The sequence below is a fragment of the Pollicipes pollicipes genome, unplaced genomic scaffold (genome assembly GCF_011947565.3).
Source record: "Pollicipes pollicipes isolate AB1234 unplaced genomic scaffold, Ppol_2.1 Scaffold_3087;HRSCAF=3621_pilon_pilon_pilon, whole genome shotgun sequence".
In the NCBI taxonomy this organism is placed as follows: domain Eukaryota; kingdom Metazoa; phylum Arthropoda; class Thecostraca; order Pollicipedomorpha; family Pollicipedidae; genus Pollicipes; species Pollicipes pollicipes.
In genome coordinates, this window is record NW_023596225.1 from 14,403,370 (window position 1) to 14,430,316 (window position 26,947).

Consider the following 26,947-nt stretch of genomic DNA (forward strand, 5'->3'; position numbering starts at 1 on the left):
GTGATATTATTTTGAGGTGACTGTAGAACCATGCTATCGTCAACTATAGGGCTACAGGGATGCATGCGGTCTTGCAAAATTCGTAGGCGTGAAGGAGGGATGGGGGACGGGGTGCAGGAAGAAAAAATGTCTGTGCCGGCCTCCTAAATGCACTTATAGCAGTTCTCTCCAGATTTGACGCACTTTCCTTCCGCAGTTGGAAACAGGAGTGTAGTCTCTCAAAATTAGTTTGGGGGGTACTGAACCTTAAACATTATGATTAATGGGAACTAATGGATAAAAATGATAACTAAAAGTAGGCTACATCTCTGGGCAGGCGGCATAGTCCCCCCCCCCTCAAACCACCAACTGGATAGAAAACCACACACCTCTAGGGTAGTTATGTTAAGTGTGACTTTATCTGATAATCTTATGAGTTAAGTTTCAACTATCATCCAGTGTTTGATGTCCAGCAAATGACACTTCAGGGCGAAATAAACTTCCGATGCCAAAATGTGTGACGGTTATGCCGCATTGCATTTAAGTTGTCTTTGTTTTTGTGATCTACCGCATTGAGACTTATAGTGCGAAGGGTTGTGTAATATTTGATCCCAGGTGACAATTAATACGGTTTCAAACTTCGTAGGTGACAGGAGTGAAACTGTTTCACCCCATCCTTCGAGTCCTTATGGACGAAGGTGGCGGGAACATGACAGTGAGCAGGGGCTATGTCTACACCACTGGGCCTTGTATGTATACTGGGTCTATGTACACTCACTCGACATCCATGCCGCCGGGGAAGATGGACCGCGCTACGCGGGCGTTTAGTGGCGCGGGTCCAGGACCGGCATTGCCGCCTGTCCCGGGGAGAGGGAACACCTCTGGACCACCAGAGCTGTAGTCGCTGTAGTCTCCAGAGCTGTCGCTGTAGTCGCTGTAGTAGTCTCCAGAGCTGCCGCTGTAGTCGCTGTAGTAGTCTCCAGAGCTGCCGCTGTAGTCACTGTAGTCTCCAGAACTGCTGCCGCTGTAGTCGCTATAGTCCCCAGAGCCGCCACTGTAGTCGTTGTAGTCTCCAGAGCTGCTACTGTAGTCGCTATAGTCCCCAGAGCTGCCACTGTAGTCACCATAGTCCTCCAGATCCGCTACTGTAGTCACTGTAGTCTCCAGAACTGCCACTGTAGTCGCTGTAGTCTCCGGAGCTGCCACTGTAGTCGCTATAATCCCCAGAGCTACCACTGTAGTCACTATAGCCCCCAGAGCTTCCGCTGTAGTATCCAGAGCCGCCGCTGTAGTACCCGGAGCCGCCGCTGTAGTACCCGGAGCCGCCGCTGTAGTGTCCAGAGCCGTAGAAATTGCCGTCACCGCCATAGCCAGGGTATCCATTCTCACTGAAATCCGGCAGCTTTTATCAGCACATGCACCCCTTTTTGGCCATTCTACTCTAGCCCACGCGTGAGGCGTGTTTGCTAGGTGCTTCCATCTATCGGTGGCTATGTAGGTGTGCGGAGTGAAAGGTTAGGAATATACGAGATACCCTTTTAATAAGAAACAGCCAAGCACACGATAAGGTTTCCAACATGACGTGGTCAGAAGCTCACAGCAAGCAAGGGCGTGCGGTACGGCACCCTACGACCAATACTACAGATACCGCGGTTGCCAGTTCAGCCGCCCCATCGAGCCACGGTATGTATATGGAGCAGAGTGTCGTGGGCCGCTGGGTGTAGCACGAGTAACGGCCCCGCTTATGGGCAGCACGAGGGCGTCTGGGTCTTGCCAGTCCGATCTGTATCTGCCCCTGCTTAGTCTTGCGTCGGTGGGCGGTGCGGGCACACAGCAGGTCTCCAGGCTCGAGACCATCTGCTGGACGACCTTCGAGATTTGATCCGGCGCTTGTTCTTCGGGGTCGTCGGTGGGAGTCTTCACGACTGATCACTCAGCGCCCTCGAGACGAGGCACCACTCAGAGCGAGCCATCGTTCTTCGCCGTGTGGCCTTGCCCTCAGAAGCTCAAGGGCCTCATGCGCGCTATATAGCGTTCAGTGTTCAGGGGCTCACGTGCGCTCCCTAGCGTCCGGAGCGCAGGGGCTCACGTGCGCTCCCTAGCGTCCGGTACGCAGGCGCTCACGTGCGCTCTCTAGCGTCCGGTGCGCAAAGGCTCACGTGCGCTCTCTAGCGTCCGGTGCGCAGAGGCCCACGTGCACTCTCTGGCGTCCGGTGCGCAGGTTCTCACGTGCGCTCCCTAGCGTCCGGTCCGCACGCTGTGCATCAGCGCTCAGAGTGGATGGTCTGTTCCCAGACGCGCGTGCTCGTCGAGCGAGGCAGATGAGTTCAGCTAACGCTTGTACACTGCGTGCGTTCCGCATGCACGAAGTGATGTGCTTTACTACACCCTGTGTGCACAGAACAGTATGGATTACTATACTGAGTGTGTCCTGTATGCACAGAGCAGTATGGATTGCTATACTGGGCGTGTCCTATATGCACAGAGCAGCATGGATTGCTATACTGGGCGTGTCCTGTATGCATAGAGCAGTATGGATTGCTATACTGGGCGTGTCCTGTATGGGCAGAGCAGTATGGATTGCTGTAGTGGGCGTGTCCTGTATGGGCAGGGTGATGCGATGGCTGCAACTCACCCGTCGTAACCGCCACCTCCCCTTCCCGGTCTGAAAGCAGTCGCAATGACTCGGTTCAGTGTTTCAATACAGCATCGGTCCGGCAACAAGGGGGTTATTGGAGAGATTTGTGATTTCGTTTGCAGGATGGTGACATCCGACGTATATATTTGTGAGATATTATTCTGCTTTATGGGTTTTTCAATCATCAGTAAGATCACAAAAGTCATTTTCAAGCATAATTCACAAGTGCAAGCTGCAAACGTTAAGAGATCGTAATTACCTGTTCCCTTCCATGCCAGGTCTGAAAAAGAAAGCGACGCTGATTATGCTCTGGACAGGCTCTAAGCCCACGACCCAACAGACGCTCGAGGCTAAGAGGTACGCAAGTTTACAACAGCACAAAATCAAACGAACGTATGCACGTGGTGAGCTACATGAGCTACGGCTTAAACTGCCGACAGGGGCGGCGCCCTTGCGGTCACCCGCCAGAAGGCGCGGCGCCCTCGCCGTCATCAGCCGAAAGGCGCGGCGTCACCAGGGCGCTGCCGCCTCTTGCCGTCTGTCAAGCTGCCAATAGATATGCTTGCCCCTTTGAGATTTCAGAGGATCCCTGGGAGGTCCCAGGTAGCCGGGACAGCACATTTTACCGAATGAAAAGCAGAGCCCTTAGGCATGCGGAAACCAGTGCTTCCCGCGGATGGCCAGTATGGCCAGCGAGCGGTCCTGTTTGTCAACAGGAGGTCTCCAGATGATGCGAAAAAACGCAATGAGATCCACGGGAGGCTCTACAAAAAAGCAGGAAGTCTGCCAGCTCAAAAGGAGACACCACCCGAAAAATGGAGTCCGCCTGACCAAGCATCTTTATTCAAATACATAGCGTACCTAAGAAGTCCTGAAGGGGACCATGGCGAAATTTCGGGGAAATTGTTTTAGAGAGTGTGAGCTATCAGGCTCCAGATCTGCTTTGAAGGTTCCTAAGCCTTATGAAGAGTCGGTGACGTCATTCTTCCGCCCCACCGGTTTCTCTGACGAAGACGGGCAGCACTGGCGGCGGCCAGCTCATCACGTCACCCGACACGAGGTGTTACGAGTCATTAGTGGCTACGCGCATTAGGTGTTGCGATGACTCCCCGCCACCGTCCGGCCAACCCCTAACCGAGGGGGGGGGGAAGGGGGGCCTCCGCGGCGGTCGGAGCGGCTTCAGCCGGGGGGGGGGGGGGGGGGGGGGGGGGGGGGGGCAGACGTACGAACGCATGTCGCCCTCGCCATGGATGATGGTGCTGAGGATGGTGCGCAGACTACCAGGCTGCTGCAGCAGCTGGCCCACCGTCTCCACCACCAGCGCCGCCATGTCCAGCTGTTCGGACTCGTTCATCCCCTGGGACATCATAATGGTTATCAGGCGAAGAGGCTGGCTGGTGACGCGTCATATGCCAGCGCGTGTAAAACGTCGGGTGATCGGCCCGCAGTGATGGTCTGCTGGGTGTGGACATCAAAGCTTTGTTTTTGGTCAAAACTGAGAAGGAACTATGTCCGTAAAGCTGGCGACAAAACCGATTGTATTCAATGTGTGAAAATCGATCAAATCGAATTGATTTTTTGCCACTGCTCAACATATGCCACCACCCGATGTCCAGCTATGAGAATGAAGTTACCGAATCACAGTGCTGCAACCATAATGCTGGTTACCGAGGTCTCAGTGAGACTGGGAGACCCAAGACAAAATACGATTTCCACGCGAAAAACAAGACGGAAAACGAGACGGAATAAAATTCGAAGGCAGCGATATTGGCTTAAAATGCATGCACTGAGGTAGCAATCTTATGTCGGTGTTCATTTAACATGTCATAGTTGGACAAATTGCCGATTGTTGTCGACAGTATAGGGTTATATCATTCTTTTCTAGCTATCAACGTCTCGTCCATTGTAAGACAATGCGCATTGTGGTTACTTGTGCTTCATGTCTTGGCGAGCATCCACGTTTTTGGCCTCACATCCACCTTCTATTTTACGGTACCGCTATAACTAACATAATGGCAAATGCAAGATAACATTTATCTGGGACACATCCAACATTTTGGGGACCTCCTTTTAAAAATAGATGGACGTCCCCAGTTCTAAATGACTTTGTGAGGCCTTTGTATGTTCAGTGTGAAGCGAGCTTTCCCGTCAATGGGCAGAGATCCTCATGTGCATCTACGGTCATTCATCTGTGATGATGGGGAAAATGATGCAATACCACCTCTGCTTTGCCGAGATGGCGTTACATCTCCTATCAGTCTACGACGGCAAAGATAGCCGCGTAGCGAAGTCGAAAGACGCGGTGCGAAAACCAATGTAGGCGTTAGTCGTGAAAGAGATATACTTAGGTACTAGGTAACGATAAATTGCTTATAACTTGTAGATAGCACATCAGGCAGTTCCTTGACCTCTGTCAAACTCTTTAATTCTAAATTATAGGCAAAAATCAAAATATTTAAATCCAAACAGATCCACATGCATTCTGCGCTCATAACTACAAAAATAGTGTGAATGTAGCTAATTGTTACGAAGAGTAGCGCAAGCATTAAAATTGTGTAGTGTATCATAAAGTCTGCACGAAATTTCGTAAACGTCTTACCCATGACCGCACCAGTATCCGTAATTTTCCCTAAATCTGCACCAACCTAAACCGTTACCCACTCCATACGGGTACCTAGGGGCTTACCCAAGCCATTATGCCTTACCGTGGTGACAGACCCATTATGTCCTCCAGCGGGGACAGACCCATTATGTCCTCCAGTGGGGACAGACCCATTATGTCCTCCAGTGAGGACAGACCCATTATGTCCCCCAGTGGGGACAGACCCATTATGTTATCTAGTGGGGACAGACCCATTATGTTCTCCAGTGGGGACAGACCCATTATATCCTCCAGTGGCGACAGGCGCATTATGTCCTGCAGTGGGGACAGACCCATTAAGCCCCCCAGCGGGGACAGACCCATTATGTTCTCCAGCGGGGACAGACCCATTATGTCTTCCAGTGGGGACAGACCCATTATGTCCCCCAGTGGGGACAGGCCCATTACGTCCCCCAATGGGGACAGGCGCCAAGCAGCGCTGAGTGGCCGGCAGCTTCGACGGCGGGTACTTACGGTTGTCGACACGGCGAGGAGAGGAGCCCGGATGTTGGCCATGCTGTCCGCCAGACGCCCCAGGATCGACGAGCCCCAGGTGGGCGGCTCGGCATCATCAGCGGAGTCGCAGCTGAGGGCGGGCAGAGAGGGTGGGTGGGGTGGGCTGCTCAGGTCCGCTGAGACTGCGCTCTGCACAGGCCGTCCCAGGCCCAGCGACGGTGGTGTGTTGAGTTATGTCTGCTTCCGTCGGCAGGCGAGTGTAGCCACGCTCTGCCATCGTGACTGGGGCGGCTATGGCTGACCACTTTTGTACAGTCAAAGAGCTGCGCTAATATATCACGATGTAAGCAGGCAAGCGCCATTCCAGACTTGACACCTTTTCCAGCGCAATGGCCGGCTTTTTTTGTTTTGACGGAGACAACAGACCGAGTTACCAGTAATATGCCTCCAGGCGGCGCACGAGAAGCGATCCAAAATGCTTTGATTGCTCTTCAGACATTAGCTTCACGTTCAAGTTTCAGTGGCTAGCGCAGCATTAGCAACATAACAATATACCGTTCAAGTTCACGCCCACCCGAATATGCAGACACATAAGCCTAGGGTCACCAAGACCTGTCAGCGCGACCTCTGAGTAACCTTAATATCCTGCTGCACGGAGACCTCATACTTTCAGACATTGATTGACGGACCGTCCGTGGCATTAGAATTCTATTCGTCTGACCCTCCGGCGGCCTACCAGCCCTACAGGCCGTGGTGCTGACTTTACAAACACATCCCGGCACCACCTTTCCCTGCTTCACAACCGGTAAGCTCCTGATTAAATTATGTCAGGCTTGGAGACCCCTTGCTAAAAAGCAAGCGATCATCGATCTGGAGGTGACTTGCACTGGTTCGGCAACCTAAAATTGCTTTCTTATTCTTCTCATAAATTGCCCATTTATCTTTGAACTCTCAGTTTTGCGTTACATCGCCGACATTCATCCAAAACATCAGTGCTCGCCCGGCCTCAGTTGATCGGCACCGCCGCTCAAGCCGATCAGCACCACCGCTGGAGACTGACCTGCCGATGGCCTGGAGCCGGTCGACCTCGGCCTGGACGGCGTGCGTCAGCACCACCGAGTGCATCAGCGACACCCGCTCGGTGGCCGTCATCTCGAACGGATGGAGCGGCCGGATGGCGCCGCTTACCGCCCGGTACTCGATCATGTTGGACGGCTGGTTCATGTAGTCGTGGTGCAGCGCCACGAGCGTGCGGCCCGGCGTCGGCATGCCGTACAGGAAGCAGCGGCCGCCGGTGGCTGGAGCGGCGTGCGGGGGTCACCGACCGCGGCCGGCGCGGGGGCGGGGCCCGCGGACCACGGCGGGCGGAGGGATGTCGGGCGGTGGACGCCGCACGGTGGTCTTGTGGTCACAGTGGTCACAGTGGTCAGTGGTCTTGTGATGCACAGCCGCGACGTCACGCTCTCGCTGCAGCGGTTCGCGCAGGCCGCGGCGCGGCTTTCGGGATGAATGATGCGACAATGTCAACAGAGAGAGCGTTTGTGTGCGGTATGTATTGACTCGCCGTTGCGCCCACGCCTTTCTTCGGCTTCTCCGTGCCATTACGGCATATTACACATGCCGTAATGGCACGGAGATGCATGGAAAAGGGATGACAGGGTGAAGATGAACGGAAGCAGAGAACGCATTGCGGCCGTAGCCTCTCATGAGCATAAATGTTTCCGGCCTATAAGTGACAAAAATGTGTGCCCGACGTTACAGCGAAATGCGGTGATCCACACGTTCACGTACGCATACACGCACACACGTACATACGAACAAACGTACATACGAGCACAAGCACACACGCGCACGTACACACACACACACACACACACACACACACACACACACACACACACACACACACACACACACACACACACACACACACACACACACACACACACACACACACACACACACACATATTTATATATATATGTCTATCTATCTATCTATCTATCTATATCTATATATTTGCCTTCTTCTCCTATCAGCCATCGCCCCTCTCCCACCGTGAACAAGTGAAGTAACCCTCCACTGACTAATCGGCGGCCTTACAGTCGCATCTGCTGCGGACCCGGATGCCGACGACGTTGTTGGTCATGTTGGTGTCGGTCATCTCGCCGATGGGGTCGACGTTGATGAAGACCACCGCGTCTCCGCACACCATGTCCGAGATGGCCAGCTCGGTCAGCGTCAGCGGAATCGACGAGCCGGCCGGGATCGCTGCGGCCAGCGCAGGTCAGGTCAGGTCAGGTCAGGTCAGCGGGTCATGTCGCACGGAGGGGGCTCCATCAGCTGCAGGTACGGATCCACCAGATGTGGGCAAGTGCCATGGCGCAATCAAGTCACAGGACCTGGTCAGGGCTGGTCTGGAACTAGTTTTGACTGGATGTCAAGCTTGGTGTCCACGGACGTCCCAACATCCACAAACCACCGTCCGCCGATCACAATGCTGGCCTCCCCAGCCGCGTGGACCAGGCTCGCTGTCGTACCTGGACAAATACGCCCTGATCACTGCACTCCTCTGGAAGTGCTGATCACATGCCTTTCGATCAGCATCTCCGGCTGGGCAGCCGTCCAGTGAGTGTCGCTCCGCCGGCCGGCATGGTCTCCCACCGCGGCCGTCGGCGAGGGCCGAGCACCGCGTGTACCGGGACTGCTGGGACCGCGTGTGCCGGGACTGCTGGGACCGCGTGTACCGGGGCTGCTGGGACTGCATGTACTGGGACTGCCGGGACCGCACGTACCGGGACTACCAGGACCGCACGTGCCGGAACTACCAGGACCGCACGTGCCGGAACTACCAGGACCGCACGTGCCGGGACTGCCGGGACCGCACGTACCGGGACTGCCAGGCTCCGTCTGACCGAACACGTTGGCCAGGCTGATGACCGCATCCCCCGGCGCCGGCATGTGGCCCTTGTGCATCGCCACCTCCTCAGTCAGCGGTACCAGCCTGCGCAGACACAACAAAGACGGCTGTTGTGACGCTGGAGCGTACTGTGACAGCGCGTAACGGCCAGCGTATAATATGCATCGAACTGAAAGATGTAATTCCACACGGTCACAGACAGATGCCGTGAGGGTACATGACTCATCAAGGAGACAGATAGAGGGAAAGAGAGATGGAGAAAGAGAGAGAGAGAGAGAGAGAGAGAGAGAGAGAGAGAGAGAGAGAGAGAGAGAGAGAGAGAGAGAGAGAGAGAGAGAGAGAGAGAGAGAGAGAGAGAGAGAGAGAGAGAGAGAGAGAGAGAGAGAGAGAGAGAGAGAGAGAGAGAGAGAGAGAGAGAGAGAGAGAGAGAGAGAGAGAGATATATATATATATATATATATATATGTAAATAACCTACACATAACATGTATATGTGTATAACCTATATATAGATAGCATAAATATGTATATTACCTATATATATATATATATATATATATATAAGCGATTTCTAAAAATATGCCGTGATTCCAACTTTTTCAAATCCAACGCTACATATTGGTAACCTGAGGCATTTGAATTATCCGGAAAAAATAGGGTATCTCATGGGGGTTAATATTCCCTACGAGTGATGAGCGGGCAATAGAGCACCTCTGTCATACGACAACCTTCATCCCCTTATGACACTCCGGCTTGGCCCGATAATGTTGTCTCATATTTGCTGGTGGCCATGAGCGCCACCTCGAAACGTCAAGTTCGCTCATAATACACGAACGTAAACATATACATGTTTATCTATCTTCTTCAGATATACACATATGCATATATCTATACACATACATATATTCATATACATATGTACTTTCTTAATTCATACGCACGCTCGTACATCATGAGAGAACAATACGGTTCGAGATGGTGCTCATGGTCACCAGTTAATATGAGACAACATTTTCGGGCTAAGCTGGAGTGTCACATGACAATATGTATATATATATATATATATATATATATATATATATATATATATATACCGATGATTGCTTAACCAGCTCGCAGCACTTTGAAGGCTCGTTATTTTCAGTAAACGGGCCTCCAAGTACAAAATACGCCAAGCGAGGCAACATCGATGCACTTTGCTTTCGCTTTAAAAAATGTGACGTCTCGCTACACCGAATGTAGTTTGCTGACGTCCTTGGCCTACTTTGTTGGTCCAGTCCGGCATCAGCGCATCCCCAGACAAGATAACGGATTGGATAGTACCTTCCCACTGCGGCTTGTCCATCAGGCGCCAATCACCAATATTCGCAGCTTAGCTAATTGCAAAACTTCGCTGCGTTGTGTGGCATTACCAAACACATTCGGCCATTGTTCAGTCGACGGATGCCATGGAAACGGCACACAAACAGAGCACACCAGGCGAACAAATAAAGGACCCCGGCCGATCATCGCTTTGAAAACAGTGAGACCCGAGGGCTGTTTGCAGGGGATAAGTGGACACTGTAAGGCTCGCGAACCGCAGCCAGGTGCCTGAGGGTCGATACCGACGGTTCTAACAAATCCGACGGTAGGTGGGCACCGTAGAATGTCTTCTTTAGAAGGCACCGAGGCCCGAACGTGTCACGCTCAGAGGTGAGACGTCTACCCCCGACACGTGGCATGCTCTTAGTGCGCCCAGTCGTCCGGTGAGATGCCAGAGCAATACCATTCGATGGCAGGCCAAAAAGGCCAGGGGTACGACTCATGCCATGCCTCTGTGGTCCGATCCGTTTATATGGCGTTTGATACGGCAATAACTCAGGACTGACCCAATCTTCTCAGACGCTATTGTGGCACGAACTCCAGGTACGGGTACGCCCAGGGTTTTGATTGGTGCAAAACAGTACTAGGCCCTCATGAAACACACACTTAATCTTGTCATAATCAAAATACGAAGAAGAAATAGCCCTTGGTGCATTATAAGTTTAAAGGCTGAAAATGACCGCCCTTCAGCCAAGCGAATGGTACGGGTCAAACGCGCAAAACCATAAATTTCAGATATTTTTCCTCACATCTAGACTCAAGGTCGTTCAAGCATTTCAAAAAGTCCATCAAGTGGTATGGTCTGTACGCGAACGCCGGGTTCTGCTGTCCATTCATACTACAGCCATTTTCATATCATCTCGACGTATTATGATGTGGTTGTAGGAAAGGCCCAACCTTTCGGGCATATTTCAACAGCGTACTCTAGTGAAGCCTCAGGGTTAGTTTTGTCCAAAAATAACGCTGGGTATTGCCACTGCAGTACAGTCAAGACATGATTAGATATGCATTTTAATTACTGTCGATTCCAAATTACGTCGTCAACGTTTTTAATAGCACTGTACTGCTTCCCTGCAAGTGGGCAAGGGCATGCTACCAAGCAGGGCATTGGTCGAAGTTTGAGCCTGTGCGTCATGTGGGTCACATGATACTCTCATTCTCAAAACCAAAGTGCGCCTCAAAAAGAGCGGCTGTGGTGAGTGCCATAAGGAAGAAATCAAAGCCATAGTATAGCGTTTTGGTTGAAGTTGCGGGATGATATCTTCATGTTTGCATATTTTTTAAATAAATAGAGTGCTTCTAGCTTTTGTGCCATTTATTACCCAATTTTTTTACACATCAGTGCGTTGCAAACATTATAGAACACACACGTCGGAAAGGCAATCCCAATGAAATACATCACTTTCATAACGGTGACGAACGAAGTCAAAAGAGATTTCTCCCCAGGAGCTTCCACTCCAAATAACAATGCTGAGCTATTCAGAAGGATCTCGAGAAAGCTGGTGTTACTGATCGAATCGTAGGCGTCTGATGTAACAATAAGCGAGAAGTACAAAAAGGTGGGAAACTCCACTTCAGACAACTTCTTTAAGTTTAATTTTGAGGAGCATGCTCAAGTAATATCACTGACCAGGCATCACAACGTTTCTGTAGAGGCCAAGCATAGAAAATTTGGAGCGCGATTATAACGCGCATGTATTTTCCTTTCTAGACACAAGCTTTCAATACAACATAAAACAGTGCCACTCCCGCCAGCCGACGTCACGGCCCGCCGCGCCAGCTGCGGCCGGGCCCGGACAGTACTCACGGCGAGCCGAACGTGTGCTCGGCCATCATCATCCTCTTGACATAGACCCAGACCTTGAGCGCGTCCGGATCGGTGCGGGCGGCGAGCGGCGTCGAGCCGAGGTTCTCCACCGAGATCCGCACCGCTGCCGCCGCACCAGCCGGTCACAGTCAGCCAACGGAGACACTGTCGCACGTGGGCGCTGGGCAAACGACGCCGCGGAGCGTGCTGTCATCCCACTCTGACTCTCAGGCCGGATAATCGGTGGCGAATTTGTCCTTTTCGATGGTTAAAGACCGCTATATCGTCAGCCTTATTGCCAGAGCCGACGTTCGACTATGGCGTCATTTGTTGTCATGAGCGCACGCCTGGGCGCTCAGTGATACATGTCTCGCGTCGGTTGCGATAAATGACCCTCGTCGGGGACAGTGACGTATGTAGACGTCGATAAGTGAGCCCGTCGTCTTAACTACGAGTTCAAACTTTCAGCGGCCACACCAGTCAAGCCTTAGAGACGCCGGGCCAAATCAGAGCCAGCACGGCGGGCTGAGAGAAAGGGAGAGGGAGGGAGGGCGAAATGGAGAGAGAAAGAGAGAGAGAGAGAGAGAGAGAGAGAGAGAGGAGAGATATAGCTAGATATCGAGAGCGTAGAGATAGAGAGAGCGATCTATAGAGATAGCTGAGAGCTCTCGCTAGAGGCGCTCTCTTCGATCCTCATCTCAGCGACTATTCTAATAGCGCTACTCTCGGCTCTCTCTCGTCTCTCTCTCTATCTCTCTCTCGAGCATCTCTCTCGTATCATCCTCGATCTGCTAGAGACTCGGCTGAGAGAGAGAGAGAGAGAGAGAGACGCGCGGTCTACAGTTCACTTACGGACGCGAGGCGAGAGAGAGCTGACAACGACGGCGCCGTCGTAGTCCTTGGTCCACGAGTCCATCTCGTTGATGACTGGCTTGAGATCCACGCCTGGAGAGAACAAAAACTGTGGACGCGCGCTGCTGAGTGAACTGCGGCCAAAATCATTGAGCCCCAGACACGGACGGCCAGTTCCACCCTTCACCCTTCGGAAGCCCCTGCTCCTTGTACCTCGCACCTAAAGCATTCGGATTTTTAAAGGTCGCTTGGGCCTGTGGCATCCGATCTTATCCAGCTCAACTCATGATAGTGTATTACATGATAGTGTATCACATGCTTTGTCCGACTAATGAGCGTCTGATCCGTTTTGAATTCGTTTACTGCTTTTGGCACTGCTTTTAATTCGTTTACTGCTTTTGCCACTGTTTTGAATTCGTTTACTACTCATCACTAATTATGTGATGCTGTTGCATTGGTGGATCACTCTGGAGCTAGAGCTGTGATGGCTCAAAAAATTGAATGCCTGCGCTTTGGCTATCTTTAGGGGTATTTTTATTTTTTATTTAGGGGTATCTTATTGATCCTTCGGTTGCTACGGCGAAGAGGTGCCCAGCTTCCAGGTAAAAGATCCGGTGTAGGATTTCGTATGATGTGAGCATATGTTCCCTCACAGCCTGTAGTACAGGGATGGGAGCTTTAGTTTCCTGAAGTGATCTTTGTAAGGCAGATAGCTGTCTGGGATAAGGTGAGTAGCTATTCTCTGCACTCTATCAGTTCTTTGTCTCCCATATGGAAAGGTGCCCGAACAGCACTTCAATTCTCTAGTACTCCTGCCCCATCCCCCACGGCGTGGCTGGTGTGGCCGAGTAGGTGATCTGACCGAGAAAGGATGGTAATGACTTGACCCACCTGAGGGTATGTGGCGATGTAGTAGTCCCCGGATGGTATCCTGCAGTTCACGACACTTATTCTCCCCAACTACCCACCATTCCACCTGACGATCATTGCTTTCGTGACACCAGTGAACTTAAGATTAGGTTAGGTTTGGTCAGATTAGATCAATTTAAATTAGGTACCAGCCCTATGTAAAGGCTGCCTAGCCACTCGCCAACGTGAGGTATAAGTGATCATAACACCCACGGCCCTGGCCGACGTACCGCTCTCGTCGGGGGGCTGAAAGGAGGCAGCCATCGAGACGGAGTCGACGAAGTGGGTGCCGTTGTCGAGCGCGGCCAGCAGGTAGACAGTGCCGTACCGTGCGCCCAGCGCCGAGCGCACCCCGGCCAGCGGGATGTCGTCCAGCACCAGGCTTCGGATCGCGTACAGGTTGTTGTCAGCGAACTCCTCTGGAATGTACACACGCCAGAGATGTTGGGAGCACGTTCGACGGGCAGCGTTTTCGCTGATCTCTGGCGATCCCAGCCGCTGTCACAACAGGCTATGGAGTGAGACGCTGTAGAACCGTTCAATTAGTATTCGAACATCACGATAAGCATTTCAAAGTCCTAAATATTGTTGCAACAGGTAAAGTACGAACGAAGGGTTTTATTAGTGGCGAATAACATTTAGTTTATGTGCACTATATCAATTTATATGCAAACATTTTACGTGTAAATAAGTCATTCCATGAATATTGTAACGCGTGCCGATGCCAATCAGACTTTAGCATTTCATATTTCAATGCACGATATCATGTTACGTGTTGCGTCGCGAAGACATTCAGCTACTATTTTAACGTGACCTAATGTTAATAAGTTCTTAGCATGTTAATGTTTCATAACACAACGAGACACATGTCCATGACCAATCGCAAGACATGATTGTCCAATGACATGTCAATGCATGTCTAATCAGATTCATGTTTCAGGTGATTCCAACTAACTGTTTCTTGTTCCAGTTATGTTTTCATTCTATCATACTTCACTCTGACTCTGTTAAGCTCGGAATGGGCCACGTTCAGAACCGCCGCCAGCAGTCCTCGACACTCCGAGGCCCCGGAAACGCCAAGTCACCTCAGCAACCTAAGTGCCGACTACCTAGCGCCCAAACAGCACCCGGCAGCCGAGTGCCGACTACCCAGCGCCCAAACAGCACCCGGCAGCCGAGTGCCGACTACCCAGCGCCCAAACAGCACCCGGCAGCCCAGCGCCGACTACCCAGCGCCCAAACAGCACCCGGCAGCCCAGTGCCGACCACCCAGCGCGAATAGCGGTCAAGGGCCGGGCGACACTCCACGTCAGCCAGACGGGTATTGAACGGGGAGGCCGAGTGAGGGCGCGGACGTTCGATATAATGCTGGCAGTGCAGTGCAGGCCAGCTCGAATATAATGGCCATGTGCACGGGAGCTTGTCACCCGACTTGCCTCATGGCACGCGGGCACGCGGTGACCGCTGGATGGCGCCGAGCAGGCAACAATGTATTTGGGTCGGCTTCCCAGCGCTAGTCTGGCATTGATTCGCTGCATGCTGATCCTACTAGTAGTCCGTGTTTGTTGTTCCTTTCAAGCGGGAAGCAACGGCCTAAACAGCAGCGTGTCGTAAGGTGCCGCTAGCAATGCTGGCCTTAACAGCAGCGTGTCGTAAGGTGCCGCTAGCAATGCTGGCTTTAACAGCAGCGTGTCGTAAGGTGCCGCTAGCAATGCTGGTCTACCAAATAAGCATCGCTGTTAAGGCAACACCGATAAATATCCCCGGGTGGTAGACTCAGAACACCAACGTGATCGTTCCCCAAACAACAGGTGATCTATTTTTGTTCAGTGAATGCTCGGAAAGTTATCTGAATCTAATGTAAGTGAGGCATCAATTTATATAGTTGCTCTAATTAGTGGGTCAGTTTTAGAACGTAGCACACTTACCTGACTTATTCACCAGTGCAAAGACCTTCGGCTGTCCCATGTAGGAGCCGGCAATGTCTTCGCGTCCAATGAATTCCGTCAGGGCCGACAAGCCGAGCATGAAGGAGTACGTTCCGCTCTGTTCGGGAGTGATCTCAACTCGTAGCTGGCAGGCATCCTGAAGCGAACACGGCAGGTCAGACTCTGGTGTCAGACTCTGGTGTCAGATTCTGGTGCTAGACTAGCGTCCGACTCCCCACGGCAGGTGCGGCTGGGCATCACACTCGATGGATGTGCTCCGCCGGCAGCCTGCCGACGCCCTGATGGGGCACACAGGGAGGTCAGAGGTCCTGCAGAAGGGGTTCGGTAGACCCTGACAGGCTCTGTGGTTATTCTGCACTTCCAGTGATCTCACGGGGCACCTGATGTCTCACAGTTCGGAGACAAGTCCTCACGCTTGATCTCAGATTGACCATGAGACAATGGCACCGACGTCAATGAACCGGTCAATCACGAGCATTTCCAAAAGTTGGCACTTGTCGGCAGTCGCCAAGAATGGCCTTTGCCAATGCGCATTGATGTGCGATGGATCTTATGATTACCCGGCATGCTTATAAAGCTTTTAGAGGAGCAAACTGCTGTCAAAATGTTGCAGGTCTGCCTTAACATAAGCCAAGAACCAGCAACTACAAAGGGCCTCAAAGGTGAACATTGCATTCACAAAACATTCATGCATTGGTTATTGCGGCAATCAGAGCCCGTGGTAGTATGGTAACGGGACAACAGCAAGTAAACACGCATCTAGTAACCAGGCCAGCCTGACCATTGTGCATTTTCTGACCGCATGACCGCGCCATGCCAATGTCGACGTTAGCACTAAGGGCAGCAGTGCACACGAGCTTGAGGTCAAAACAACACTGAGTTACTGCCGCCACATTCCGAGCTTTTCATTGTGCAACAACTGCCGGACCCAGAGTCAGCACGCGCACATGAGACATTCCACGAGAAAATCGCACGCTTTCATCCATTATCGGTGGCATCGCAGACACCGAAGAGGCAAGGCGCTGTTCGGTGTGCCCACCGCCCGTCTAGCATTTTAGGCAAGCCTTGAGCCTACTGTCGATGCTCTCCACTTCTTGCCCAGTCCCTGACGTTACATCGCTCTGATTCACTCATTTGTGTCTGAAACCATTACATCAATGCAGTATTTAATTAAGATAACACATGTGGCTGAAAATAACACCTCTTGCATTTTTTCTCTCGCATTTCGTGGGCATTCTCGTGCCTATTTAAGCTTCGACTACACGGCCAGTACGTTGACGTCACTAACAGCGGCTGGTAGAATGACCTGGTAGCACGTAACGTTTTTTTTTTTTGCCATGTAAAAAGTAGCGAATGGTGCAAGCATAACGGCTTTCCGGACAAAACCTGTGCTCGGGCGGCGGGACCTTAATCCGAGCTTGAATACGTGTTGACGTATCCAGTATGTTTGGTGGGCTCAGGTTGGCTGGTGACCTACAGCTATGTCAGGGGGGCTAACGAGTCACGTGTGCGCTCTTTAACCGGGCTGGGTGACCTGACCGAGTGGCTTGGACTGGAGTGAGAAACACCTTCAACAATCTTTCTGTGGAGGCCGGAGGAGGTGTGGGAGGGGGGGGGGGGGCTCAGATTGGATCGGGAAGTGGGAGGGGGAAGGGGAGGGGGGGGGGGGCTCAGATTGGATCGGCAAGAACTCGAACAGGGTTTGACAGCGTTGCCTGATGCGATTGCACGCACAGAACCACCAGAACACAAGCCAAAAGGGAACAGTGAACGACACACTAAAGTCTTGCCTTTGCCTTGCCTTTTGGCTCGCAAAATATATATGGTATCATAAAAAGCTACGTCGCAAAACGGAGGCATGTGAACAGGCATAATGCATTTAAAATGAGCACAGAGATGCTTTATAACACGAAGAAAATTAACTTTACGAAACATTATGACTCGCATTGATGTGTCAATGGCAGGTCAGAAGTGCATAGCTATTAAAATAACGACATTGTAACAGAGCAACTGGTGTTTAAGGGTTCCTCAGCCCTCCCCTGCATCATAAAGACGTGCGACATGTTGTTATATACTTTATACAAAACTTTATAAAAACATGGTGCGATGGTGGCTTAGACGTACGGATGCTTGGCTGAAGCTGGTAAAGCTTGGCTTTTGCGGGCTCTCAACGCACGTCAACATTGCGTGGCACCTGCGACGGCCCCGGTGCCGTTCGCCCGGGCGTCGCCTCGACACTACCGTCTAGACGCCACTCCAGTGCCGCCACCACCGGCGCTCGTAGAATAACCAGGAGAATGGAGAGATGTGTGTACTAACGTTATCCATACCGCTACCGTACCGCCGGCTGGGCGCCGCCCGGGCGTCGCCGTCACAGGCAATGTCATTGCTCAAAAATGAATACCCGTTAACCCGGGTATTATCGTGTCGTGATGAATACATCATCATCGTGCCGAGCAGGCATCATCGTGCCGAGGTGAAGAAATAGCCACCACGGCATAGTAATATAGATAGATGGTTTCTGGCCGTGCCGACACAGTGTATCTGTCCCTCCATTCTCGTGGGTATTCCACATGGAATAAGGCTATCAGTGCTGTCTTATATATATATATATATATATATATATATATATATATATATATATGTACGTACATATGCATAATGTTCCTCGAAAATGCACTCAACAGCTTACGAAAAAAAAACATTCGTCCAAATCCCAAACAAAGTTGGCACCGCCTTGCACAAATTCTTCGTGTCGGACCGCTCGGATAGCTTTCGGCGCGCGTTTCTGTTGAGGCTGTCAGCATCAGCGTGCGCTAGAGCCGACATCTTTACAAACACGGACCTGACCCGGGTTCCCATTTGCTGCGCGGTCGAATCAATAACGTTTGTATCGCCGAGCATCCTATCGACACGTTGTTCAATGTCATTACCGCGGCGATCACCGGCCGTGACGGTGGCGACTTAAGTCCGGTGCGGAACGCATAAACAATGCCATTGTCAGCTACTTGCGATCCTGAGGCGAGCCGGTGCACGCTGTTTGCGGACCAGGTCAGCAATGTTTCGTAGCAGGGGTGTCCCAACAGGGTTTAGGTGTGAAAACAAAGGCACGGTGCTGTATGTACATACGGTGCACGGTGCTGTATGTACATACACAAATCGATAAGTAATTTCAATGCGGCGCGCTGCGGAGGCGTGCCAGCAGCCGAGCGGCAGGTGGCCGCCGTCGTCTGTGTCGAAACCGGTCTCGAATACAGCACGCGCTGGGCTACGTCAAGACAGGGTGTCCACAAAACACGCATAGAAGTGAAGACATGTCTTCAGTACTTTGGTGACGGCCACCAAAGCCATAGTTTTTTAAAATAAATTCCTCAATTTGGTTTTCAGGCTCGGCCACACCAACAAGGCAATTTTCAAGCAATGTGATCAATACAATAGCGCAAGCGCGACATCAAGAAGCCCCTTCGCTCGCTCAACCGTCTTTGCAGTCCTTTCACTGGATTGGCATGAACAGTGGTCTGCATGCGGTATGGTATGCATGGCTTCTGAAAGGTGCCCGACTTCATAGCTGTAGGCTCTGGTTACGGGTGAGGATGCAGACCGAGCGAGCGAGTGCGTGAACTAATTCCCAAGTTGCGCAGCTTGAGCGGCCCGGCCAGGCTCGGCTCAATTGGTCCCGCTTTTCAAGGGCTTACATTTTCACAGCCACTGACCCCACCTTCACGAAGTGATCAGCACCCCGAAGGATGATTCGTCAAATTGTGCTGCAATGTTTGCATGACAGTTACGTATAAGCTGTTCCCTGGGGGAGGGGGCTTTTAATACAACAAAATATGGTGCAGGGCGTCTCAGATAAAAGTCTACTCAGCCGCCACGAGGAAGGACCGACGTCCGAGCGGCCCCTTCTTTGAAGAACGCGAGTCTGTCAGCATCACCTCGGAGTGCCACATCGCTACTAGTCGGATACTCTGCTGGGCGTCCCTGGGGATAATTCACGGGATCGATCCAGACGAGGAGCGGCTCTACGGGAGCGGCGGCAGGACGGGGCGACATCGCGCACGGCGCTGGACTTCACTGGACGGGGCGACATCGCGCACGGCGCTGGACTTTACTGGACGGGACGACACCGGGCACGGCACTGGACTTTACTAGACGGGACGATACCGCGCACGACACTGGACTTTACTGGACGGGACGACACCGCGCACGGCACTGGACTTCCCTGGACTTCATTGGACGGGGCTTCACTGGACTGGTCGGACGAACCTTTCCCTGAAAGACGCGACAAACAAAATGCAATGGTATTTGCGCGATGCCACTGAATTGGCAAGGTCGCCGCAGGCTTGACTGCGCAAATACACCTGTCGCTGTTGAGGAAAACGGGGATGAGCTTTTGCCTGGGCCACGCTGTATAGTTTCACCTGAATCTTTGGATCATCCTGCAATATATGAAGTTCTCCAAGTGTGAGCTGTCCTGAAGAACACCGGTGCAAGACAGGTCCAGGTGCCAACAGCCATACGGTGCAGCGACGTGGTCCAGCACGCTGTGTCCAAAGCAAAAGAGTGTGGCACCTGGACCCGTTTTTGGTCGTATTGGCAACAGCATGGATCGCTGTGTGCCGAATGTCATGTACTATCATGTGCAAATTCTGGCTCTGCCTGTTTTATAGCGTTTTTAAGGACGCACAGCTATTACTGCTTCTCAGTTGGGGGGCAGACGTTAAACTTTGAGAAGAAAGTGTACCAAATCCAGGGAGAACCCCGTTTGGGAGACATTTTGGTAGCACGTTCAACCGTCTCTTTTCATGTTTAGCCCTCTAACTTATTTCGCGACACCACACCACTGGCGACTTACCGTCTCGGCTGCCAGGGCAGTTGAAGACGTAGCAGCCGTGCGGCGCAAGCGTTGTGTCGTCTGCAAAACTCTGAGCGACTTAAGCGTTATCTGGTCCTCAGGCGCACCAGAGGTTAACCGGGGAGCGGACAATGCCACCTTTTCAGAAACCGGCCTAAAATGCGATGCGCTGTGAGAAAGATCTAAAAAACCAAGCAAATCGTGTCATGAGAACTCCATAGGCACATAGCGCCGTTCATTGCAAACAATATCCATCTAGAAGATCTTTGTGTTCTCCCAATACGCTCGTCAGCCTCCGAAACGTCAACTTTTCCGAACGATTTCAACATCATTCAACAGTCATTGCCTTTGCCGATGAAAATCACCAGCCCTTGCCAGATCCCAGGCTAGTCAATCTCTAAAGCACGTCATTAGTCAATGTCCGCGCGAACGCTGAACGTCATCGGACGTCTCCTCCTAAACTAACGGCGGACGGATAGTCCAGTACCTTTCGCGTGGGCTTCGAAGGGCGATGGATCGCATTTGTGTATGTTTTGGTATCACTTTTACTGTGAGGCGGCGCTCAGTCTTGTCATCTGGCCCGTTTGACCGGGCCAAAGCCGTCTTTCTCGTACGGTTCCCATGCTAGTAATTGGTTAGGCACACCTTTCAAATGTCTGCTATCACTTCGCATCTTGTGCACGGCACAGGGCGTCCTACCGACTGCAACAATCGTGCTGCAAAGTTGAAAGATGAGCTATGTCGGAAGACGTTCTTATCGTGGAAGCATAATGATCCTCATGTATGCACGTATCACCCTGCTACTGACACTGCTTATTGATACGAATCACTCTGCGATGAATGGGACTCGGATGGTTCTCGTTTGTGGCGGTAGTGTACCTCCTTGCGTCTGCAAGCAAAACAATTTACGTTTGCAGGGACGTTTGCAGGACACCAACTAGCCTGGAAGGTAATTTCAGCCAGCTGAGGTTACGTAAATGAAATAGGGGTACACGATTGTATTTTGTGGACTTTCTGGCCTGATTGAGTCTCTTGGGCTTCATTAAATGTTCATCCAATTTTGCAGCAACTTAAGTCCATGTTCGAACCCAGGCTCCTTCCACTTACGCCCGCACTCGGTGCTGTAGTCGCGCACCTGCTGTTTCCTAATTTCCCTGATTGTCCGAGCATGCCTTCTCCATTCGCTACCGGTGTTTGTTATGTAAATGCTAGGAGCAAATACTCCAGCCTTAAGGACTTCTCATGGCCCCTAATCCTTCCATTGTTCGAGTACCCATTGAGTCTTAGAATTTCAAGACCTTCACGATTCGGGGAGTCTTGGACCAGTTCGTCATCTTTTATCGTTTTTGGTGAGCTCATGCGCAGCTTCGGCTTCCCTGACAACCCTAGAGACATTCATCCTTTCCTTCAGCTTACCTGGCTATGACCAGCTTGTAAAATTGCACAAATAACGACATGTCTATATGTATAAGCCTTCGCATCGTGACACAATCGAGAGATTCTTAAAGGGAATGTTCCACACATGTATGGGGTTTTTAAATGAAATGCTCAGTTTAAAGATCATTTGCTGCGCTTCGCAGCACCACTCTTCTTTAAATCTAACTCCTCTAGCTTTTGAGTTACACGTCCGCGAAGATGTGCATACTTTTTCGGGGAGACTATTTCAAGGTCATCAAGCCATCAATGACGCCATAAAACGACATTCTAATGCCGCCATTCTATTGGCCATGCGGTGATCAAAACCACGAAAAATACAATTGTCGAGTCGTTCATATCTGATGTTAGTGCGCGCAATTTCCACATATAGCGGCCATCAGTTGGCTCTTAGCGTGGTGCAAGGTGCAATGACGTTATCAAATGATGACATATTGAGGAGTATATTTACCAAACAGAAGCATTTTGCTGTTTAAGACCAGTCTTTTCCACTTAAAGTATATAAACAGTTATAAGCAAGCTTGTTTCATCATATATGACGCTTGTTTGAATATCTTCAGATGTGGAACATTCCCTACAATCCATTCGGTGTCTGGTGCACAGCACGGCTTACAGCGTTTATAATGCATCCATGCCGTGTATCGATATGATCCCAGAGGCACCATTCAACACTGCGGTACTTCACCCGTGCCGCCATTCACGGCTTCACATACCGTCAGTGTATTACATACCACTGATAGCGCCATCAGCACAATCATTACAGCTACAGTGTGTATTATACTGCTATCGTGTGCATTCCATCAGAGCTCCGACGCATTGAGCGCTCTACCTGGATATCTTGGATCTGGCTTTTAAGTCATTACAGCCGTACAGTTTGCATCCATGGTGTCACCGGGTCGGTTCCAGTAGAGCGCGAGCGCGCTGAGCGTACTACCTAGACTGCGCCGCAGCGCTCGGCCGTCTGGCGGGTGGGCCTATACGCAATATTTGATCATAAGAGAAAATTAGCAGCAGTCACCTCTGTACCATGTCAAAGCACCCACCCATCTCAGCAGTTTCTCGAAGAAGAGAAGCAACAGTGCCTGAATATAATCGTCAGCCTCACTGGCGTCCATAGGTGCGCACACAAAAACCGTGACACAACAACGGACATAGACCGGACTGGGGTAAATTACAATATAGTAGGGGCTACTGCGATAATCTGGCGAACAGATGACGGAACAGTGCTCAGCTGTGGGCATCATGCACTTATCGTTCACTTTTGGCTCTCGGACGTTGTGTCTTGATGGGACATGATTCATGATCCGACAACAGCGTGTAACAGAGTGAAACACAGTTCACGCCGTGCCAATCGGCTGTCAGCTGGCGCGGCGCCTCCCTCACCGTGCCATGCCCAGAAGTGTGCGGTCAAGCACGCCGCCAATGTCAACACACCTGCTTCCCAGCTATCCGTGCTGGCAAACAGTTTCAGGCCAGGTGTTCTTTAATCGACGAGAGGTGATTTAGGTGGGGAGCCATATATGATACTGCGATGGTAGTCCGTCTCCGTGTGTCGACTGGTCGCACTCATTATTCCCCATTGACGGCATGATGCATGTATACACCGATTACATACGCTTGTCTGAGTCATTGGAGGCTCGCAAAAGCGTGTGTAATGTGAACATGACAGCGACAGATCGCAAGTCAGCTGTACCAACAAGCATACTATTATAACAGTGATATGTTAATAAAGCGGTTGCTGGCGTGTTCTTCGCCGTCCATTGTACTGAGGGTGGGGAGTTTCAACTCTGCCCGAATCTCTTAGGAACCAGTGGGCCGATCAGGCTGGTTGAAAGGACGAAAGATACACCTGGATCGTATGACCCCGGCAGGTCAGACTGGTGGCCTGTGGATTATTGCTGCACTGTTAATCTGTGGGCCCGCCGGTTACGCGTCAGGCCGAAAGTGACCTCTTTTCGGGCCCCTCTAAATCATATGCCCGATCAAATTCATCGCGATCATGCGACAAGGTGAGACTGAAGTCGGTTTTTGCACTGGGGGTTTACGACGCGCTTAGCTGAGGCCACATGGCGCCACCTTTCTCCCACCCTGCCGGGAAGGGGAGGCTCCGAAAATGACGCGTGTTGTTCAGAGTACTGTGCTACATCCCAGACATTGCTTTTACGCATCCACCCCGTCTCAGTTAGGGTCGCATCGAATTATTTAAAGGGTTGTGTCCTTAAACACACTTGCATGTAAAACATTAGTTTGGCACTGGTGTACAGCAGATGTAAAGATACGTATATGTGTAGCGCCTGCAGAGTAGATGTATGGATATAGAGCTGTGCAATTCCCATGAAAATGTGTGCATGTCTGCCCTTAGGTCAAGGGGTCAATTGACCAACATGGTGTCATCCTCAATGCGATACACCATGCGTGTTTTATGGAGCAATTTATGTGAATGGTACGTGAAATGTCTCATCAATATTTGTCAATTTGTACTTGTATAATATCTACAACGCTTTGTTACTAACCTCTCCATCAGACTGGAGTGATCTAGGAGGAAATGCCGATTGATCGAGCTATCGAATGTTTGTCATGCAGAGCAACTCGCCAGCAGAGCAGGCTGAGGTCCGATAGCACCGCACTTGAATATGAAACGTCTTCAGCGCGTAATTGTGTGGCGTCATTTTATCGTTACCTGGAAGGACCTGACGCACTATGAGTTCGTGACCCAAATTACATCGCTGGGCCATTCTGAGACAAGGATTGGCCGGGCAAGGCCGCTCTGACCTGCAGACTGGCGGCGGAGCTGGGGATGAGCACCTTCCTTCCCGCCTCCACATTGGCACACCTGATCTCCAGCACACCTACGGGAACACAGCCGGGAACACAACAGGTCAACTGTCGATCCTCACGCTCGCTGTGCGGACAGGTCAAAGACTCGACAGCACGTCGTAAAAAGGTGCTCGAGAAGTTCGTCATTCGTGTTGCCTGGTGTATGGATGATCGGACGCTGTTAACTGATACCAACCGATCGGTGACGATGCAGCAAACGAAATCAAATGATGTACTATTCTTAACCGGTCCTGGAGGCTTTGCAGGAAGCCCTGTCTCAAAGTGGGCAGGATTCATGGGCTTCTGGGGAAAATATCTAGTGCACGCCGAGAAGCCTTTGCTATATGACGTAGCTACGTGTTAACCTTACTAGCTATAGGTCGAATTTGTAAACACTTGATGTGGGTCTAACGCGCCCAGCCTCGGTTGGAATTCAAGCCATGGATGCGGACATCGTTAGACATATGACGTCAGCATCTCGCTAGCCTGCGGCGCTCAGATTATCTTACAGAACGCCGTCAATGTGTTGAAATTGCCATGGCTATCGATGCACAACTTAAATTCCGACAGAACGAGATGCATATGAAAGACGAGCTTCCCCAATTGAAAAGTCTTTATTTTTTAAGCTTTTCAGTGCATTAACGAGGAAAATTATTCACATAGATAAGACAGTAGTATAAACCTTATTCCTCGACGAAAAACCAGGAGAATGGAGATATAGCTGGGTTATAACTATATCTCCATTCTAATCCCACTTTATCTCCATTTTCCTGCTCTTTTCAAGGAATAATGCTGATGCTTTTGTCTTATCAAGGTTTTATTTTGACCGATGCCAAGTGAAAAGATACCTAAGTTTATCTACCAAAGACGCAAAACCGCATTAAAATACACTCGAGAACCAATAACAAAATGTCAAACATGTAGCTAAGGTATATCTCATCACATATATCCTATCTTATCGCAAGTGTCGCATCATAAAATGTCCACCAGTCCTCGCTACTGCATCCCTTCCAGCGTCAGCGTTTGATGACATCACGGTGGCCACAAGCCGAAGGACGAGTCCCGCGGAACCACTGGGGGCAGCAGACCAAGACCTGGGTGCCTCTGCAGTCGGAGAGGCCGGTAAGCGCTGAGACAGGTAGGTGTGGGTGCCCTGCAGCCGGAGAGGCCGGTGACGCCGAGACAGGGCGGTATCGCTGACCCTCACCTGCCGCCGCGATGTCCCAGAGGCAGGCGCAGGCAGCCAAGAGTAGGATGGCCCGCAGCATGACTGCTCCAAGGACAAAACATGCAATGTCAACATCGCGCCACATCTATAAACAGATCACAGCATCTTTCGAAGGGAAACGTGACAACCTGGGCGTCGCGCGACACAGTTATTGTTATAAGCGCGGCCGAGGATACAGTCAGGCGATTCGTTCCACTAACTGAATCAGGCATTACATGAAGCAAAAAAAACCTAACCAAATATCGGTGTCGGCAGCCGCGAGGGAGGATGCCGAGGACAACACCAAGACTGCTCTAGCTTTGCCGCAGCGCACATGAATGCTGGTTCGTACCAAGAATAATATCATCGTGTATATATATATATATATATATATATATATATATATATATATATATATATATATGGTAATGATCAGAGACTGAGGAGCTTCATCTGACAACCTATATCGTAGCGCAGTCAACAAATGATCAGCGTCTTTGACCCCAGACGGGGAGACCAAGCCCACCCTGGGTCCAGCGCACGACACTCAGGGCACACTCAGTGGCCAGACGCCAAGAGCCTGCACTTGACCTGGTCACCGGCGCAGCCCAATCGATGAATGCTCAAACTACGGCCACGTGACGAGAGCTGACGCATACCAGACACTGGCCGTGAAAGTGCCTTCGGCGGCAAGGGCAGCGGGCACGGATCCCTGACATTTTAATCGTGAGGAATTAAAAAAGTCACCCACTATGAAATTTTCACCAAGGGCACTGCACTAGCGTATCACCAGCCTTTCACCGCCTAATCTCCGGTCGTGACATGTCATAATCCATCCCTTCGTACACACAGCCCGACCAGGGATGTTGACTGTAGGCGTACCGTGCGTGGGCGCTGCCGGTGCCGACAGGGCGAGCGCTGGAGGCGGCGAGGCGCGCTGACCGCCGCTCCGTCACTGGCTCCCCGAGCGGCGGCCGACCCGCCGCCCGGGGCGTGTTTACCCGTCTCCCCGGATACTCGTGTAACACGGGCTCGCCCGTCACTGCCCCTGATCAATCAGCAGACAGAGGACGGCGGCGGTCGGTGGCGCTATCGGCGGGGTCAACCGTGACCCTCCCGGC

At 51.4% G+C, this 26,947-nt stretch overlaps 1 protein-coding gene across 1 annotated transcript in view; it reads right to left on the bottom strand.

Moving 5' to 3' along the window:
- The window catches only part of LOC119089517 (uncharacterized), a 35,132-nt gene extending 8,389 nt beyond the window's left edge, over positions 1-26,743 (bottom strand). The window contains exons 1-15 of the mRNA XM_037212253.1: positions 26,709-26,743; positions 25,827-25,889; positions 24,575-24,651; positions 15,493-15,649; positions 13,795-13,983; positions 12,656-12,748; positions 11,804-11,927; positions 8,606-8,718; positions 7,818-7,985; positions 6,775-7,012; positions 5,733-5,844; positions 3,844-3,974; positions 2,877-2,897; positions 2,615-2,644; positions 758-1,367 (exon numbers count right to left, since the gene is read on the bottom strand). Coding sequence (XP_037068148.1) covers positions 1,100-1,367; positions 2,615-2,644; positions 2,877-2,897; positions 3,844-3,974; positions 5,733-5,844; positions 6,775-7,012; positions 7,818-7,985; positions 8,606-8,718; positions 11,804-11,927; positions 12,656-12,748; positions 13,795-13,983; positions 15,493-15,649; positions 24,575-24,651; positions 25,827-25,887 — 1,782 coding nt within the window. The 5' untranslated portion in view covers positions 25,888-25,889; positions 26,709-26,743 and the 3' untranslated portion in view covers positions 758-1,099. The remainder of the gene's footprint in view (positions 1-757; positions 1,368-2,614; positions 2,645-2,876; positions 2,898-3,843; positions 3,975-5,732; positions 5,845-6,774; positions 7,013-7,817; positions 7,986-8,605; positions 8,719-11,803; positions 11,928-12,655; positions 12,749-13,794; positions 13,984-15,492; positions 15,650-24,574; positions 24,652-25,826; positions 25,890-26,708) is intronic.
- Between the last annotated feature and the right edge of the window lie 204 nt (positions 26,744-26,947).